The sequence below is a fragment of the Saccopteryx bilineata genome, chromosome 1, assembly GCF_036850765.1.
Source record: "Saccopteryx bilineata isolate mSacBil1 chromosome 1, mSacBil1_pri_phased_curated, whole genome shotgun sequence".
NCBI classification, from domain to species: domain Eukaryota; kingdom Metazoa; phylum Chordata; class Mammalia; order Chiroptera; family Emballonuridae; genus Saccopteryx; species Saccopteryx bilineata.
Genome location: NC_089490.1, coordinates 252,284,806 through 252,305,580, shown reverse-complemented (window position 1 = coordinate 252,305,580; position 20,775 = coordinate 252,284,806). Strand labels below are relative to the sequence as shown.

Genomic DNA, 20,775 nt, shown 5'->3' with positions numbered 1-20,775 from the left:
ATCTATCCATGATAAAACAAAAGAATTTCTAAGGCAGCATTTTAATAAGGATGGCTGGTAGTTTGTGAACACTATTAATTGTGAGAATGGCTATAAAAAGCAAGTGCAAGCCTTCAATGTTGCAGCTAATTTCAGGCATTCCTTTTCTAAATTATTTTTTTTTAAGATTTTTATTTTTTATAAAATTTATTGGGGCAACATTAGTCAACAGAATCACATAGGTATTGGGTGTGCATCGCTACGATACATGATCTGTATGTTGCACTGTGTGTCCACCACCCAAAGTCACACCGTCTTCTGTCACCATATATTTGGTCCCTTTTACTCCCCAACCCCCCTCACCCCCTTCCCTCTTAGTCACCACCGTAACTGTTGTCTGTGTCTATGAGTTTTAGTTTTCTATATGGTTCTTAACTTTTTTCTGACTTGTTTTGCTTAGAATAATATTCTCAAGCATTCCTTTTTAATAGATTTAAGTACTAAAATTTCCTGCAGGTATAATTACCTCAGATCTCCCCTCTATATAAGAAATTGTAACATGTTCAATTTGAGATCTCAGACAGCATTTAAAACAAACACCACAGCTGTACCTGCAGTTCCAAGGTGGCGTTTATTGGGAGATTAGGTGCTGTGTCATACATGGACTAGAAGTACCGCACAGCTGACTTCAGTCAGTCAGCGCCAATCTACTTTGTGGATACCCGCGTTCTTTTGTTCCAAGAAAAGTTTAGGCCATAAGACTTGGACTTGGGTTTTGGAACCTTCCTCTCTTCAACATCATAGCTCCATCCTAGAAAACAAAAACAGACCCACAGGAACAGAATTAAAGACCATACCTGAAGAACAGTGAGCAGAGGCTGATGTACATAAACCTAATGTTTATCTATGGCCAGGAATACATGTCAACACATCTGAAATACACTTACTTAGCAATTTGTTCTCTTTTAATTTTGTGTGACAAGAGAATTCAAAATATTGCCTGATGGTGATTTACAGTCTCTTAAAGGTATAACCCTTGACTCAATTTCTCCTTGCTTGACATCCTTTGTCCAATTACTGATGGTTATGTATGATGTGAAATTCTCCATTTCCCTGTGTGGTTTAATATGTGACTTCCGTAACATCTGCACTGAAGAATAATGAGCTATAACCCGTCTCCCTGTTTTTAAAAGCAGGTGCCTCTGTGACAGTGCAGACTCATGCACAGCAATACAGGCACACGTGCATGCCCCCCTCTGTACAGGTCAGAGTCGGGAGACCATGAGAGAGAGATGTACTCACAGTGTTTTCCAGCATCTGTTTCAGGGGCCTGCTACGTTAGAATCCCTTGGAAGGGCTTGATGATGCAAATTCTTAGGCCCGACTAAAGGCCCATGGATCAGAAACTCTGGTGGGGGCCTGGAAATTTGCACTTTACTGACCCCAGGCATGTTCTATGCACAGAAGTTTGAGGACCCCTGGTTTAAACTGTCCGCTCTCATGAGAGAGGCCCTCTGCCATGCTCTACAATTTTGGGAATTAGATTATTAATGGCTGTCTCCTGCTTTGAGTCCGGCTCTTGAGTGTTCCTACTCCAAGGAGAGCACCCACATTGGTCTCCTCCTCCTGGAAGTACGGCCTGCTACTCTTCTGTCCCCTGGTCTGAGCCACCGCCACAGCTGTCGCCTTCCCCCAGATCCATTCTCCATCCCTGTACTGTACCATTCTTCTCCCTCAGAACTTCCTTCAAATAACTCATCCTGAAACATCTGATTCACAGCTGAATCGTGCGACATGTATAAAATGTCCACAAGGACTAGTATGTGTCTAACTACGTAAGCTTCTTGATCTTGTGAACTGTCTGAATCCTAGTGCTTCATGGAAGTCTAGAATTTGCTGCCACAGAGCTCACGCCTCAGCAGCCCCTCAGAATTCAACTTTGCCATACCAGTGAAGCCTCTGAAACTCAAGTCATCAAAGTACTCTCCCCTACTGCCTGCTGCAGTTTGAAGGGGCCATCACCCCACTGCCGGGCCTCCTCTTCATTCGGGCCAAGGAGACGCAGAAAAGCAAGTGGAACATCGGAATACAGGAGAGACCATAGAGACAGAATTCACTTGGTTACTGTAACCTGACTTTCAGGGGAGAGAGAATGCTCTGCGTACTTTCTGACCCATTAAAACAAACCATCACAAAGCTAGACCTTACTTCAGGAGGGCCTGAATAAAATAAGTACACTGACAAGTGGTTATTTGCATTTCAAAAAACTTACTAAGAGGAGTAAGAGAAGTACCTGTTCCATAGGTTGTCATGAGGATTTAAAAAAGCTAATTCATGTGAAGTGCTTAGACAGCATGTGGCACTTGTTAATTAATTAATTAATTAATTTTATTTATTTACAGAGACAGAGAAAGAGAGAGTCAGAGAGAGGGATAGATAGGGACACACAGACAGGAACGGAGAGAAATGAGAAGCATAAATCATTAATTTTTCATTGCGACACTTCAGTTGTTCATTGCTTTCTCATATGTGCCTTGACTGTGGGGCTACAGCAGACCGAGTGACCCCTTGCTCAAGCCAGCGACCCTGGGTCCAAGCTGGTGAGCTTTGCTCAAGCCAGATGAGCCCGTGCTCAAGCTGGCGACCTCGGGGTCTCGAACCTGGGTCCTCCACATCCCAGTCCGATGCTCTATCCACTGCGCCTCCGCCTGATCAGGCGCACTTGATAATTTATTGAGTTCAATGAGAAAGGTATTTTCCTAAGCTCTTTAGGTGAGTTAATACTATTTCCTGTATATATCTGAGGAAAGTGAGGCACAGAGGGGTCAGGTAAATAGCAACAGTCACTGAGCCAGGAAGGGGCAGAGTCAGATTTGGTCACAGGCTGATTCTGCACCTGTGTCTTCCCTGCAGCGTCTCCTGTGACTCAGAGTAAGCACCAGATAGTTATTATTTTGCTCTCAAATTTGATTTGTAACTTCCTAAGAACACATCTATGTAAAGTATTAGTGTAAATAAGATTTGCATCATGTTGGAACCCATTAATTTCGAATCTGTAATGCTTTGGATGTAGTTAGGTATAATTTGGCGTAGTTATGAATTATAGAAAGGGGTTTTGGTAAGCAAATAAATATTGTGAACTGAGCATAATAACTTCAACATTATGAACTTCTCAGGTACTTCCTTCATCGATTAACAAATGATGCTGGTCATTGTAAAAAATAAAGCAGGTAAACAACAATAACATTTAATGAACCTTTACTCATTTAATAAACTGTATCAATGGCCTGCTCTGTGTCAGGGACTGTTTAAACACCAGAGGTAAGGCAGGGAATAAAAGAGAATTCCCAAGCTGCGAGCTGGCAGGGAAGAGACGTGAGTAAGTACACACTAGCGCGGAGCTAGCCCGGTGAGCCCAGGACTGAGAACATACTCTGTGCCTGTGTGCATGCTGAGAGCAGCATCTAGAGAAGGCAGGCAGGGGGTTGCCCTCCCGATTCCCATATTCGAAGATTCAAGGGAGTCAGAGAGCGACCTGGGTGACGAAGAAGGGGCCCCTCACAAGCAGAGCGCCAGCCCCTAGGCAGTGATTGGGGGGGGGGGGTTGTCTCCGTGCTGCACTAGGGCTTTAAGTGTATTTCTATTCAGTTTTAAAACTGAGTTCAGCCCTGGCCGGTTGGCTCAGCGGTAGAGCGTCGGCCTAGCGTGCGAAGGACCCGGGTTCGATTCCCGGCCAGGGCACACAGGAGAAGCGCCCATTTGCTTCTCCACCCCTCCGCCGCGCTTTCCTCTCTGTCTCTCTCTTACCCTCCCGCAGCTGAGGCTCCATTGGAGCAAACATGGCCCGGGCGCTGGGGATGGCTCTGTGGCCTCTGCCTCAGGCGCTAGAGTGGCTCTGGTCGCAACATGGCGACGCCCAGGATGGGCAGAGCATCGCCCCCTGGTGGGCAGAGCGTCGCCTCATGGTGGGCGTGCCGGGTGGATCCCGGTCGGGCGCATGCGGGAGTCTGTCTGACTGTCTCTCCCTGTTTCCAGCTTCAGAAAAATGAAGGGAAAAAACCAAACAAACAAAAAAAAAACTGAGTTCATAGGCTGCTTGGTTTGTGAGGTAGGTAGGCATCATATATACCCTAATTTTCTGTTGAATCACGAGGAAAAGCACAGAGGAGATAACAAGGCACCTGACTAATAGTGGAAAAGCCCATATTTTAACCCAGGTTGACTAAAGCTATGCACTTAACTGAATAAAACTGCACTTGTATAAAAACATCCTCTGCTTGAAATTTTATCTGTTTCACCCATTTCCCTTCAATCTGTGTGATTCCATAACCTCTTTTTCCTTTTCTATTTGTAACTGTGTTGAGCAGGCTGTCTTACAAATCCCCTGCCAGCAAGCTCACAGCCGTGCATGCTGCCCAGAGGCTGCGCTGCCCACCGGCCATGGAGGAGGGAGGCGGTTCCAGCACGGATTCTATGTCTGGTTGTAATGACCACTGGTAAGCTCCCGAGACCTGCTTGATCTTTCTTTCTTTTTTTTTTAATTATTATTTTATTATTATTATTATTATTATTATTATTTTGTATTTTTCCTAAGCTGGAAACGGGGAGGCAGTCAGACAGACTCCCGCATGCGCCCAACCGGGATCCACCCAGCATGCCCACCAGGGGGCGATGCTCTGCCCATCTTGGGGCGTTGCTCTGCCGCAATCAGAGCCATTCTAGCGCCTGAGGCAGAGGCCACAGAGCCATCCTCAGCGCCTGGGCAAACTCTGCTCCAGTGGAGCCTTGGCTGCGGGAGGGGAAGAGAGAGAGAGAGAGGAAGGAGAGGGGCAGGGGTGGAGAAGCAGATGGGCGCCTCTCCTGTGTGCCCTGGCAGGGAATCAAACCTGGGACTCCTGCACGCCAGGCTGATGCTCTACCACTGAGCCAACTGGCCAGGGCGCTTGATCTTTCTATGCCAGCCCAATAGAGATGGTGTAAGGAGAACAGGAAATGGGGTCCTAGGAAACATTTAGGGACCAGTACGCATACACACACATATCAGGTAACCACTTTCTCATCTACATGGTCACTCTGTCTGTCGGCCACCAGGGAAAGGATTATTTTTTACTGAACCAGAATGCAGACAGCTCTATTATCTGTTCTGTCCCAGGTCTGGAAGGGCTGTTGGGGCACTGCACAGAGAGATTGGGGACTGGTCTTATCCTGTGACCATGGAGCATGCTGGCCCTTGAGGACTGTGGGCCAGACTCGAGCAGCTGTGGATTGTGATAACAATACATATCAATAGAAGCGGCATTCTCGGGACTGGAATGTGAATGGCAGGGCACCATGTGCAAACAAGCAAGGCACACGGAGGGAGCCCGGCTGCTCACAGCATCTGCCCTCTACATTACCACGGCCACGGCCCCTGGGTGCTGGGGCGAGGGGTAGCCCTCCCTGCACCCTCCTGTGTGGGACAGCTCTGCCTCAGAGGGCCGTGGAGAGTCTGATACTAACAGTTCACAGCAGAGACCCACTCAAGCCACATCTGGACACGTCTCTTTTGGGACTGTCTGTCCGTCACTCAGGAAACCTTCCTACCATGTAGGATAAAGGCTGCAAGAACACTCTGCTCTTTTCTGAGTCTCTGCTAAGATACAACCCCTTTCTGTGCACCCCCTCTCGGAAGCATTCATCTTACAGCGCCTGGGTGAACTGATTTACTGGGTCCACTAGCCAACCCGCACCACCTTCCTCGGGTCACTTCTACGATTCTGCAGTGACATAAAGGCTCCTGGGGCAACGGCGAGCTTCGGCGAATGAGACAGAGCAACTAACTGCAAGAATAACAAATCTTGAAAAGCCAGGAAACATTTGTACTTAGTGGTGCCTTACGTGAACTTTTCTACTTTCCATGTGGAACTCATTCTTAAAAAGAATATGCAAGAAATACCAAGAGAATTTCTTTTCAACCCTAAATTAAGTTGTATTTAAAAAAAAAATAACTAAGACTTGACTTCTGAGTAGGATCATGGACATGAACCGTCCAAACCCCAAAGGGTGCGTGTGCAGAATGAAGATGCGGCAGCCCATGGAGAGCCTGCCCCGCCCTCCCCAGCTGTGCACGGCAGGAGATCAGACCTGTCCAGCAGCGCTGCCTGCTTATGCGGGCCGCCGCCCGCCCAGACCGCAGCCAGGCAGAGCGGGCTCCCACCAGTCCGGCCACTGGAATGCTTTCACAAAGATACCTGGGACCTTAAGCCCTCCTATCAGATAAAGTACTTCTGGCAAAAGCTCTAGTAAACTTAAAGTGATCTGTGACATCTACACTCAATTTTTTCCCCCCAGAAATATGCCCAGTTTGTCAATCTCCAGACTGTGGTTGGGACATTCTGCTTCCTACGACAGGAACATTTGGTGTCTTCTTTTCAAATACTACCAAAAAAAACAACAAAAAAGCAAACCTCTGAACAAACCAGACCACAACAATTCACTTGTGAATTCCATGTACGAGGCAGAGAGAGAATCTTAATTCTGTTCATTCTTATTTACAGAACCATTTTATATTTGGTTCAGTAATACAAAAATAGAGAGACATCCAGCAGTGCTTTTACTGCTTGTGAAATATGTTACCTCTAGTGACCTTGGTTCAATCCCTGCAAAAGGTCTTTCTCCTCTAATAACCCCCTCTGCAACCCCGACACCAGTCTGGAAGTGAAGAGTTTAATAATTTTTTCCTAATGTTCATTTGTGTGCAGAGCAAGAAGGCCTGCATACTTGGGCCCGAATGGAAGGGCTGGTGGTCACTGCTGACAGGCCATGGGCTTGAAGGTGGCCAGGGCTCCGGGAGGGGGGATAAGGACAGGTGTGCTGGTCTGCAGGAGGTCTCAGGGCTTCGCAGCAGGATACGTACCCACGTGATGCCTGGGACAAACAGGGCATGAACTTAAAATATAATTTGAGGGGGGGAATAGCTTCTCAGGAATTTCACTTTAAAAGTCCCTCTACTTTGAAATTCCCAAGTGTCAAATATTTGGGGGAGGGGCAGTGTCAGGATAATTTAAAAGTAACTTAGGTCTTCTTTGAGAAAAGAAAAAGGAGGAGAAATAAGTGCTTTGGACACACTGGCAATGCAATTCTTTCCACGCATGTTATACAAGATGATTTAAATGAGCAAATCAGGTGAGAACATCAGGCAGCAGAAATATTAGAATGGTAACATCTCACGCCTGTCACAGCTGCCACACCTCAAGAAAAAAGGGCTCCACCTCTGATGTGATAGTCAGCATCCACCTTCATCTTTCCAAATATAGCTTCTATAAAGTAGTCTCAATCTTATTTCCAAAGCAGTAACTGGAACCACATTATTCAGAATTTGCCACAATACAAACTGGTTTATGTTCCAAAAGGACATTTGAAAATAAGATGATAGAAATTTAAAATACATTTTTCTAGAGAAAAAAAAATTTACAACAATGTGGATGTCCAAAAATCACCGTCAGATTGCTCTGGGGTGTGCTGTGTGCACAAGGATCTCCGGAACCCACTCAACCCACCACATACAAGGCACCCCACTGAGCCCCATGCTGAACACACTTTCTGAGGAAATGCTCTCAGACGTCCAACGGAGAGTCTAAGGCATTCACCCTTTCCTCAGGCCCCGAGCAGCCAGGCTGAACACCTCCCTAGCCACACACTAGGGACTGGAAGAAAGCTGTGCAGGAAAAACAAGCCCGGTGCCTCCACAGAAAATGATGGCTCATCCCCAGCCCACCAGATGTTGGCCTTGGCCTCCAAACTGTCTCCAAGTCACTTTGCAGCTCTATAAGCTGTAGGTACAAGTAATCCTCATTATTCCAGAATCGGTGTTTGTGCATTCACCTACTCATGAGAATTTATTTGTAAGCCCAAATATTTACGATGCTTCCATGGTCATTCATGACGTGCGTGGAGCAGCGATAAATTTGTCACCAGTGCAAATGTGCCCAGTGGAGGTCAGGCGAGGTGACACTCTTTCTGTCTCAACTCTCATCTGTAAACAAGCATCCTTTTCCTGGTCTACTGACAGCCACATTTCCCCGTTTTTGTGCTTCTTGTTGATGCTGTTACTGTTCAAAATGGCCCCCAAGTACAGAGCTCTGTACTGTCCTGAGTGTGAGACGGCTGGCTGTGCCTGTGCGTTAAGGTACGCATCGCTCGGGTGTGAGTGACCGGCTGCTGGCTGTGAGCTCAATGTTCCCGAGTCAACGGTCTCCATTTACACAGAAACACACAAAACAGCCTATTGATCAATGACAAAATATTGTGATGAGAGGCTCATGGGGCTTTGACTCACTCACCCTGTATGTCCTAGGAGCAGCATTTCAGTATTTGCTAAGTTAGCATTTATGGTGACTTCACAGAGCACAGCTATTATGACTAAGAGGAGTCTACTCTGACAGATGGAGATATTCTGTTGTCTGTAACCCCCCCCCCCCCCCCGGGAAACCAGTTCTGTCTTCATTGGCGATTCAGCGCAGCACTCCTTTAACTCTATACATGTGAGCTGTACAGACTTCCCTATGAGCTGTTCTAACATCTGCCTGGCTCCCTTACTGCGTGAGTGAGATAGATTCTTCGACACATGCTCATTTGTATCTGTATTAGAGCCATGATTTTATCTCAGGAAACGTTCCTTTATGACAATTTTGGTGGTTCCACCGGGGACGTCCGACAACCACCCACCGAAGGGAGCCAGGAGAACTTCCTCAGAAGCAGCCCCGTGGTTCTAAGCCCAGGCACGTCTCTTCTTGGCTCCAAGAGGTGAACACGAGAACTTTGCTGACTCTGTTCTCATTTTAATTTTGCTCTCTACTACTCTTAGAAATTGATTTTGCAGTTTGATTATTGGATGATTTCTTTAAATAAATTAAGAACTTTAGAAATTCATTCTTTTGGACTAGAAAAAAAAACTAGTCTTTTCTATTTGCGCTCAAATAAATGAATTTGGACTCACTGAGAGAACAGATCTTTAGTAAGGACTAGTAAATTTTGTAATTCTGCATTTACTAATTAAACCAGGGCTAAAGTTTTAGAATTTATAAAGTTATGAGCTCTCTATGTGACTATATGTCTATCTACAGCCCTGTCAACTCAGGAAGGCTTTTACATCTGTGTGTAGATGTTTTTCTACCTCCAGATGTTATTAATTTATTAAAAATCTCTTTAAGTGGTTCTGTTCTGTGCTTAAATAGATTATTGAACTCTTAATACCTTTAATGTGCTATATTTAGGACACTCTTATAGGACATAAGAAACATTTAAGAATTTAAGTTCAGATAATGTAGCTAAATCTTTGGATTTATCTACAAATGACAAATTTAATAATTTTGGTTTAATAAAAATAGTTTTTTTCTCTATCAGTTTAAATATAATACAAGCACTGATTTTTATTCTTAGTTGTTTTCTCTAAACTTCTGTTTAATGTTTGCAGTCCTGAAAAATGTCAATTTGTGTTTATACAAAATGATTCATTATTCTGAGTTTTATTTCAACAGAATTATTTTTTTTTAATTTTTATTTATTTATTTTTTACAGAGACAGAGAGTGAGTCAGAAAGAGGGATAGACAGGGACAGACAGGAACAGACAGAGATGAGAAGCATCAATCATTAGTTTTTCATTGCGCGTTGCAACACCTTAGTTGTTCATTGATTGCTTTCTCATATGTGCCTTGACCATGGGCCTCCAGCAGACCGAGTAACCCCTTGCTGGAGCCAGTGACATTGGGTTCAAGCTGGTGAGCTTTGCTCAAATCAGATGAACCAACGCTCAAGCTGGCGCCCTCGGGGTCTCGAACCTGGGTCCTCTGCATCCCAGTCTGATGCTCTATCCACTGCGCCACCGCCTGGCCAAGCTATTTCAACAGAATTATGTTTGTAGTATGTTGCCATGAAATTAATTTTCAAAATTTTGTGTAACTCAAAAGCATAAATGTTAATGGATAATATTAGAAAGATCATTAATAAGACTACTGAACACTGATTACCAAACAAAACTTCAAGTTTATATATGTTTGCTTCTTATTTTTATGTCCTAAAGAAAGGCTGTATCTTCCGGGTAACGAGTGCTTTCATTTTGGCTATGTGGGGCACTGGACTGTGAAGAGCATATGTCTGTGGAAAGTGTGTGTACTGACGAGTTCTGTTAGTCTACTAAGAGACTGGCGTGTGAGTTTTCAATGATCTGTGTTCTCTATGAAACTGAAGTCGCTTTGGTTAAAAAAGACATAATTAATTCATCTATATAAATGAACTCTACCAGCGGCAAGAGTGGCGACGGGGTACCTACTCTGCATGTGAGGTAAGGTCATGGGATGTGTTTTGGAACGCCCTAGAGAAAAGCAGATTGTTTCCGGATGAAAGACTCACGAAGGACAAAACTTGAATGGATGTAGAAAGATACATATGATTAGCAAAAGGGAAATTTCATTTGTCTTAGATTTACAGTATGGCTAGAGAGTCTGAAAAGCTGTAAAGTATGTTAAACATCTTAGCAAAGTTGGCCCAATTTTGATGGGTTTGCATCATTAATTTAGTTTATTGCTTTCACTTACAATATGAAAGGTTCTTCTTTTTGTCTAATCTGCCTAGATTTCCAGGATTCTGAGATTTATCAGAATAACCTTAAATGCTTTATACTAACTCTAGTTCTTGATGACATATGTAGTCCAGATTCTTGTCACATGCCTCCTATGTCTGTGAGTTTCAAGGCCACTTTGACGCAAGCAGCCAAATACTGTTTGTTGGATACCCATGATCCTATTCTTATCCTAAGGACCGAAATCACATCCTAATGTAAAATAAAACATTCAGAATACCTAGTATCTAAAACAATCTTTGATATTCCCCAGAGGGCTTTTGGAAAATCACAACGATGAATTCTTTCAACATTATAAAAAAACTGAAGCTAGAAATAATTAGGTTTATTTGATGTATTAGTTTCATGTGTACAATATTGTGATTAAAAATTTCTATGCCTTACAATGTGATCACCCCATTAATTGTAGTTATCACACTATAATTGATTATATTCCCTTTCATCCGCTCCCCATCCATTTGGTCTCTAGGAGTCTGTTTTTAGATTTCACATATACGTGAAATAGATCATTTGTCTTTCTCTGTAGCTTTTGTTTGGTATATTTTTTATAGTTTTAATGTTCTATGTTTTAGGACATATAGAGTCCTTTATTTTTCTTCTTGGGGCATTTATAATTCTTGACAACTTAGTAGACTCTACTTTGTAAACTAAAATGTGTAAATGATACCTTACTCTCGCTACAGGTTTCAGGAACTCTCATTGAACATTCTTATTTTCATGGTAATGCAGTCATCTGTGCATGTTCAGTAACAGCATGTCCTCCTTTTCGTTAGCACATAATGGAAACAAGGGTTATGCAAACAAAGGCTCAACTGGAATGACGTATTTGAGAAGGGTGCTCACTGAATCAGGACCAGACACTTTTAAGGAACTAAAGTTGACCTCACAGAGCCAATGCTGACCAAGTCCTTCTAGGAAAAGTGGCCGGCCCCAGGCTTCCAAAGTTCCCTCAGGTATCAGGGAACCTGAGAATATTTTGAGGCCCTCAGGGTATTTTGGGACCTCAAGCAGCAAGGACTCTGCCCAGATTAACAGGCATGCAGGAGAAATCTGGTGGCAGGTTATCAATTTGGCTTCCGGTCTCAAGAGGCTCTGACTAGTCCAATTTGAGATTCCTCATGAAAATTTTCAGCCAAGCAAACTTAATGAAACTTAAGTGATAAAGAAGAACAGAAAATGTCACCCCAAAATATGCTCCTTTGGCCTAAGGACTGTCTTGGGTTGCTTGTTAAGAAAAGTGAATACAGGAAAATCTCTGGGAAGAGGGGAAGCTGCCCTTCTGTGTGAGACATTTACAATTATAAGGGAGACCTCATGGTGAGCTAGGAAACAGAGGGGCCCACTACAACTACGCCACCCCATGGAGAAGGCTGGACCTCCTTCTCTCCACCCACTGGGCAGCACAGCGGGCCGCCCAGGGCTCCCCCTCCACCACCTCTGTCTTTAGCTGGAGGCACACCTTTAAGGTGCTGGATCAGACTTCTGGGGTCTCTCCCATGGAAACAGGAGGTCTACAGGTTATTAAACTTGTTTACCACGTTATTTTTATTAAGGGTGGTCTCAGCATAGAGCCTAGAATGACAGAAGGAAAATGATACTTCTTCCCCTACAGTGTAATGGAGAGGTAACATTTCCCCTCTTCTCTGTGTTCTTCTGGTTGGTCTAAGAATTAACATTCACATGAGGTTATCAGGAGAGAATGGCCCAAGCCACCACCTTCGGTGCCATCTCCAGCTGATGACAAAAGATGGGGGTGGAGGTGACCAGGAGAAGCACCGTTAACCAGGGTAAGGCTGTGGTCCAGATTTACATCTGGGCCTTCTGCACTGACCAGAATTTCTAAGATAAGGCCATACCCTCTCGAAACATCTTTGCAAAGGGTCACATCTACTTGCTGTCAAAGCTTCTCCCACATCTGTTGTTTCTTAGAATGAAACAGCCTGAAATAATTCGTATGCCAGAAAGATAGATCTTGGGGTGACAAAATACACTGGCAAATTAGGCCTCTTGCTACACCTACGTAAATCATCAGGCCAAATGCATTCCAATCTTGTTTCGTGATCATGAATTTCTGAGATTTTTTAAAAATTAAAAGTGGGGAGACAGAAACAAATTTTGTTTCAGTGGAAAATGGTTATCATCTATAGCCTGTCCTTACTAGTTACAGTTATAGCTCAATTCCTTGTCTTTCACCTACTTGATAACTTTCTAAGTTGTATGGAACTGTTGAGATATGCAAATCACTGGTAGCAACTTCACTGACCCAATTCTGTACCAATCTGCATTTCTTTTCTCCACATGGATGTGTCCTGCTTGACTTTTACTTTGAACTGATTGTGCCATCTACCTAGTACCTTTGTAACACAGGAGTGAAATCAGCTGACATGCATTTTATATCTGTAAGAGATTCATGATTCTTAACAGGTACAGGGGAGACTCAGGGAGGTGACAGCCCAGACTCTGCTGCCTGAGTCCACCTCTGAGAGGCTGCTAAATCCAGCCTGCAACTCCAGCCTCCTGCTGGCTCCCCATCAAGGGCCCAGCCGCAGTGTCCACCTGCTGATACCCCAGCAGACCCACTGGGAACACAACGCAGCTCTCAGCCTATCCTCTCGCTATTTTGAGAATTTCAAAGAGTTTTTATAGCTTACAGCAATGAAAACAACATGGGGGGGGGGGGGAACACAGCATATCAGAGAAAAGCCACAAAGTCTGAATCAGATCAAATGGGGTGGGGGAAGGCTTCCCTGGTTTATTGGCATGTAAATGGTAGTAGGTCCTATCCCTCTACTGAAATTCTCTCCAGTGGTCTCCCAGCCCCTCCTCCGCAGCACCTTGGGCCCATCTGGAAACAGCAGACCAAAGCCACTGGGTGAGAAAGGTGGGTCTTTTCATGTCACAGAACTAAGAGTAAGAGGCATCTGCATTTCAGAGGACACCCCAAAGAACCTTTCTTTGTAACGAGAAAAGGAGTATTCATGATGGGTTCTCAGGAGTGTATGCTGAAGTCAAAGTCAAAGGACACAGGGGCACTTCTGTTTACTCACATGTTGAGGGGGCAGTGCGAGGTGGGGAGCGTTTTCTCTTTCCTTTCCCACTCCCCAGGTGCACAAGAAGTAAAGGACAGTGAGAGGAGACCTAGGCCAGGCAAGCTGGTGGAAGCATTAACATCAGGAAGAAAGGTGCGACTCTCATGTAACAAGAGGGACCTTCAGGACGCCTTGCTTATTTGGTTAAGAAATCGAAAACAGGTGACTAATGGAGACTATGATGGCATGTAGGTCTCTCAGCTCTTTTGTTTCATCATTATATATGAGTTTCCACTTAGATGCATACTCGGTAAGAATGTCTAAAAAATAGATTTCTTTTATATAAAACGTGGACTTTTCCAAGACAGAGAGGTGTCCCCATTTCTTATGTTCACCACAGAACATGTGTTAATGAACACTTAAGAATATGCACGTAAGGCATATTCTGTCTAGTGCTCTATGTTACTGCTGTCCCACAGAGACATAAATGACCACACGAACATTTCAACTCTTCTAGTAGCCACATTAATAAATGAATAAAAAGCAGGTAAAATTGATTTTTAATATATTTTCCTAACCTTATATAGATCCAAAATATCATTTCAATATATAACCAACATATAAATTATTAGATGTGTTATATGCCTTCTACTACTAAGTCTCTGAAACCCAGAATGTGCCTCAAGGTAACGGCACAGCCCATTCAAACTGGACGCACTCCAGGTTAGCCAGCTGCATGTGCTACCGCACCGGACAGTGCAGACCTCTGTGACCAATCCCTGTGCTCTACCAGCAGCACAGTCACAGAAGACACTGAACTTGGAACCTGGAACTCAGGCCCTGTAGGCAGGAGCTATGTGGCTGGATACTGGCCTTGTGGTGGGAACTCTTCTGGGTTCTCATATACTTACACGAGTAGAAAAACTAACATACAGCTCGGACACAAGGCTAAAGTTATAGGATGATCATCATAAGTACACTGACCTACACCTCAAGAAGCTACAAGTTAATTTAACAGAACTCTGTCGTATTTTATGAACACACTAAAATATAAGAAATTACTGATTACTCTTGTATAATTTTCTTTCTTCAGATTTCTAATGAGAGGAATTAACAGGTCTTCTAAAAGACAAAACACGTAGCAAGATTGAAGTGATTTGTACAGAATCGTTAACATGACCCGGAGAATAATCTACATTACTAAATGCACTATTCCAATTCACTCGTGCGTACTGAGCACACTGACAGTTGCAGATGCACCAGACGAGGTATATTCCCTGGTAGGTGCTCATGATCCAGCAGACAGGGTGAACTATCACAGGTGAGGACTAGGACTGCGCCTTATTGAACTCTGACCCCAAAGCCACCACGGCTTGTGTAGGACAGGGTGCTCAGCACAGGTATCATGGAACAGGATACCGATGCCCAATGCACAGCACGGCACCACGCTGTGAGAACCGGGAGGGAGCAACATTGTGGGAGTTACAGTAAAGGGAGGGCACCGCCGTGGTGGTGGGGACAGAGATAAGGTCTAGAATGCTTTCTGTGGGGCACACAGGCAGGGAATGGGTAAGGAAGGGAACACAGGTAGGGCTGAAGACTCGGGGTCAAGTAAGCTACCACCCACTTACTGCTGCAGTGATAAGATACTGCTGATATTGTGAAGAACTCTGACTCATCACTTTACCTATTAAGCATAGGCCCGTCAAGATTTTGGGGTTTATATAAGGTCTACCAGAAAGTTCTGTCCGTTTTTGGAATAAAACAAAATACAAATTTTTCTTACCATTCATCAATAAACTTTATTAAATAATATAATTGCCATTATTATTAATGATTTCTTGCCAGCGTGAGGGCAATTTGTATATCCCATTTTTGAAAAATGTTTTATCTTTTGATGTGAAAAATTGAACCAGTGCTTTTTTGATATCTTCTTCATTTTTGAATGTTTTGCCCTTCAAAAAATTTTGTAAGGACAAAAACAAGTGATAGTCGGAGGGTGCTAAGTCTGGGGAATATGGTGGATGCGACAGACATGCTTCTGTAGCATTTCTTCCTTGTTGAAATTTATAAAAATTACAGTGATGTAAATGAACTTTTTATCAGTAGCCATGGTACACTATCGCTTCACACATAAGACTAACGTGAATCAACTTTGTTTTAGTTAATTTGCTACATCAGTATGTATACATTAAGTGATAAAAATAGACACACATGAGCCAAATAAACATGTGCTTACGTGTCGAAATTTGTTGTGATAGAAATGAACAGAACTTTCCGGAAGACCTTATATATAAATGTCAGAGAAGAAAAGTTTTTAGTACTGAGGAAGTCTATATACAGTGTGTCCATAAAGTCATGGAAAGGAAAGGTCACAGGAAAGCAACAAAAGACAATAGAAATGTGAAATCTACACCAAATAAAAGGAAAACTCTCCCAGTTTCATACCTATTCAGTGCAGTTCGATGTGGGCTCACACACAGATTTGTTAGGGCTTCTTAGGTAGCTATCCCGTATAGCCTCTACAGACTCATCACTGGCTGATGGCCTACCTGAACGGGGTTTCTCCACCAAACTGTTGGTTTCCTTCAACTGCTTATCCCACCGAGTAATGTTATTCCTACGTGGTGGCACTTCGTTATAAATGCGCTGATATTCACGTTGCACTTTGGTCACGGATTCAAATTTAGCGAGCCACAGAACACACTGAACTTTCCTCTGTACCATTCACATCTCGACTGGCATGGCATTGGGCTGCTCCGCTGTATACACGGTGTTACGTCATCATCTGTGCATATGCGCATGCTGCCACATCATCCTACAGAAACTGGGAGGGTTTTCCTTTTATTTGGTGCAGATTTCACATTTCTATCGTCTTATGTTGCTTTCCTGTGACCAGTCAAAAGTGCACCATGGCCTGACCTGTGGTGGCACAGTGGATAAAGCGTCGACCTGGAAATGCTGAGGTCACCAGTTTAAAACCCTGGGCTTGCCTGGTCAAGGCACATATGGGAGTTGATGCTTCCAGCTCCTCCCCCCTTCTCTCTCTCTGTCTCTCCTCTCTCTCTCTCTGTCTCTGTCTCTCTCCTCTCTAAAATGAATAAATAAAAATTGAAAAAAAAAAACTGAGCAGCTTTGCCATTCTATGATAAAACATTAAAAAAAAAAAAAGTGCACCATGACTTTACGGACACACTGTAGTAGTTCAGACCAGGTGTATTTTCTGTCAATAACCAAAAAGAAAGTATTATTTGAATTTGAGGGCATGTGGTCTCTCTTACAACTAATTCTACTGTTGTAGTGGAAAGGGAGTCAGAGACAACACAGGTCTGCATTCAACTAAAATGTGCTCACTCACTTACAGGCAGGTGATCTTGTCAGTTGATGTGATCTGTCTCTGCAGCCTCAGTTTCTCTTACCTATGAAATGGGGGTAACTGTTCCTGCTTCATACTGTTACAGGGAGGATTAAACTAGAATAAAAAGCACTTCCATAGAGTCCAGCTCATAATTAAGTGTTTATGAATGTTAGCTTTTGTGATGACGATGTTCATGACTTGAATCTGAAATATATATAGTTAGAAATGTTTTCTAGGGAGCAACCGAATCTGAAAATCTTGTTCCTCATTACATGATTCTCTACAATACAATCTTTCATGTCAGCAGAAATGAGGGTCCTCTCTTTTTTATTTTAACCATTTCAAAGCAAAGCAAAAAGAAAACTGAGAAGGGAAGGGAAGGCAGGCTTTTGTGTGTAGAATAGTCCCCAAGCGCACACACTGTTTTGTGTGTCGTAGTTTTACCCTAACCTTCTACTTCTAAAAGCGATCGAAAGGCCAACATGTAAGGTTCAAAATGGATAACCTTGGCCAAACTTTACTATCAACACAGAATCATCTATATCAGCAACAGAACCCCCGCCCCCAGAGTGTATAATGAATAAGAGACCAGGCCCGACAGTGGAGAGATAGAGGTCCACATGCGCTGGCCCAGGACTGAGCATCCTCTAATCCCCTTCTCACTGCAGAGCAGGGAGCTGGTCCATCATGGCTGGGTGTCGTGAGACCTGCCCCAGCGCTCCGGGAGGCAGACAACAGTGGAATGAGGGTCCCAGTAACCAGCCTCTTAACTCAGCAGTCTCCATAATCCGGCTTCTAAACCATGTCTTCTTACTGCCTTGACTCCCCAGTGCTCTGGTCCCTGTGGTCGGCAGCACTAGCACAGTAGATGGTGTGAGGGGAGCAGAGGTTCCCTGACAGGATCCTGACCACGGAACTCTGCAGGAGAGCAGGCCAGAATCGAGGGAGGCGAGTGGTTCAGGAACTATCCACCACCCTGATCCTGTGCCATCCCTGGGGTCTGTGGAGTCCTACCGTCATGGCCAGAGACAGAGCCTATCCACTGAAGGACACACTGTGCTGGGGTGAACAATGTGGCCGACCACAAGCACTGCAGTGACTGCGAGGGTGAGACAGCCCCTGAGAACCCCCCAGCAGGGAGCAGAGCTTACAGCCCGAGGACCCCCCAGCGGGGAGCAGAGCTCACAGCCCCAGGACACCCCAGAGGGGAGCAGAGCTCACAGCCCCAGGACCCCCCAGCAGAGCTCATAGCCCGAGGAGGGACAGACCTTTCAGAAAGGCAGTCACCTCACCAGCTGTCAGGTGTCCCAGAGGTAGGTATCAACAAAGCAGTGACTAAGCCTGGAGTCTTATAAGGTTCTACCCACTATGCTTTTCCACATTATATGTCTATTGACTAATAGTGGCCCTCTGCTTCCTTTCCCGGGGACACAGAAGTCAGAAGGGAAGGGCAGAGAGCCAGTGTGGTCCTTGTGATCCCTGAGAGAGAGGCTGACCAGAGACAGAACAAACTCTGTTACAGACCTTGAGTGCTTTCTAAAAGAGTCAGACATAAAATATGGCAAACATGAACACACTGTTTCTGATAAGCTATATTACAGGAGTAGACGCATGACCCCAAACTACGCCACTCTGGCACGGGGGGGCATTTTGAGCTGAAAACATCAAGCCCCAGCAGACACAGAACCACCTTTACCTCCGCTCTGACTGCCTGAAGGACTTCAGACAGGTGGCCTAGCCCAGAAACAGGGCTACTACCAGCATTAACTTTTACCTGAATGACCTACCTGTGCGGCAGAACAGACACCTGCTCTGAGTGTCCCGTGAACTGTCATACCCCCTAGCCTTAGCCCACCCCTTAGCTCAGGACAGCACAGAAACCTCAATGGCATGACAAGTCCTTGGGTTTCAGATGCTTATGGGGCATCTGTATGCATGCTTAATTTTGCTTCTCTCCTGGTAATCTTTCTTAGGTCAATTTTATTATCCCAACCTAGAAAGAGAAACAAAATTTTTCCTCCCCAACAACAGTTTAATTGAAAAGCAATGTTAATTTTAAATCAAAATAATATTTGAAAGACTGTGACCACTTTGAGACAATTATGCAATTAAGAAATTTTAAATTTGCCAAGAAAGTGTTAGTAAGGAATTACACTTATGTAATTTAAGTTTTTAAAAGTCTACTACGAGTAGGATAAATTTATGTACTATTATATACTTAACGATGTTCTAAGCATTTTTTTTCTCCTTTGTATTTTTCTGAAGTTGGAAACGAGGAGGCAGTCAGACAGACTCCCGCATGCGCCCGACCGGGATCCACCTGGCATGCCCACCGGGGGGGGGGGGGGGGGGCGATGCTCTGCCCATCTGAGGCATTGCTCTGTTGCGACCAGAGCCACTCTAGTGCCTGAGGCAGAGGCCATGGAGCCATCCTCAGTGCCCAGGCCAACTTTGCTCCAATGGAGCCTCGGCTGCAGGAGGGGAAGAGAGAAACAGAGGGGGAGGGGTGGAGAAGCAGATGGGTGCCTCTCCTGTGTGCCCTGGCCAGGAATCGAACCCGGGACTCCCGCACGCCAGGCCGATGCTCTACCACTGAGCCAACCAGTCAGGGCCCTAAGCATTTCTAATTAACTCATTCAATCCTAACAATTCCCACTGTGTACAGGAGAAAATGGAAGTACAAGGCCAGACAAATGGTCAGAGAGACAGCCTGGACCAAGACTGAGGCAGGGTGGCTTCAGACTCCTGACCATGAGCTAGGTAATGCCAGCTCGGGGTGCAGAGCAAACACCATCCCCCCCCCACACACACACACCGTGCTCTACAAGACAGCACTAACGATCTGCTACATGTCTGTCCCACCCTGTAGTAACAGAATACTGAAACAAATGAGGCTTCATTCACACCGAACAGAACATACTACTAGCACAATGCGCAGTAGTGTGTTTAAGTCCCTGGGAGACAAGCAGTGGAGAGTTACCAAGTGTTGCTCGTGCACCGGCCAAGGTGCCAGGAACTAAGACTGCCTCTTCAACCATGGGAACACATTTCATTCCTTATAAAATTGATCCAAAACCATATACCTGTGAGTTGCATTATAATTAGCACTAGCATTCAGACTGGAATAACTGCAGAGCGTGTTTCACAACTGGGTCGCATAGCTTAACAACAGAAAATGAGAAGAGACCTATGCTCATAGGCTACAAACCTGCACAGCGTACTACTAAACCGAATCCTGTGGGCAAGAGGCAATTTGTATGTTTAGACACACAAATGTCATTGTGTGTCTAAACATACAAACAGTACAGTAAGAACACAGGAGAAAGGACAGCAGGCACTTGGACTGGAAGCTGCTCTCAGGGAGTGGGGGAGAGGGCTTTGGACAATATTGCACACTACCATAGACTAAAAACACGGTGCACAAGGACTCCACTCAAGTTATGAAATAGCACGAGAGAAAATGGCTCAGTCAGAGACAATTGAGTAGACGTGTGACGGTGATAACTAATTAGAAATAACTGAAGAGCTATTAGGTAGAGTAACAGATGTGGGATTTGGCTCAAAGAAAGAAAAAAAATAAATGAATAGGTGTCAAAACTGAAAGGTTCAATTAGATTTTAAAACCAAATGTTAGTGATTTGGTAGAGGGACTCATAAACAGGGTAGAAGTTAGACAAACAGCTTTACTTCCTGCCTCTACTTCAAATCAGACCAGATTGGCTTTTCTGGTACGTGGGCATTCTTTTACAGATTTTTTTTCTGGGAGGTGGGGGGAGAGGTGGTATTCTGC

General features: G+C 44.4%; 1 protein-coding gene across 1 annotated transcript in view; it reads right to left on the bottom strand.

The window, feature by feature from the left end:
- Nucleotides 1–591: 591 nt before the first annotated feature.
- Nucleotides 592–20,775, bottom strand: part of NDUFS4 (NADH:ubiquinone oxidoreductase subunit S4) — a 99,519-nt gene continuing 79,335 nt past the window's right edge. Inside the window, exon 5 of the mRNA XM_066253552.1 lies at nucleotides 592–790. Within this exon, the coding sequence (XP_066109649.1) occupies nucleotides 687–790 (104 nt within the window). The 3' untranslated portion in view covers nucleotides 592–686. The remainder of the gene's footprint in view (nucleotides 791–20,775) is intronic.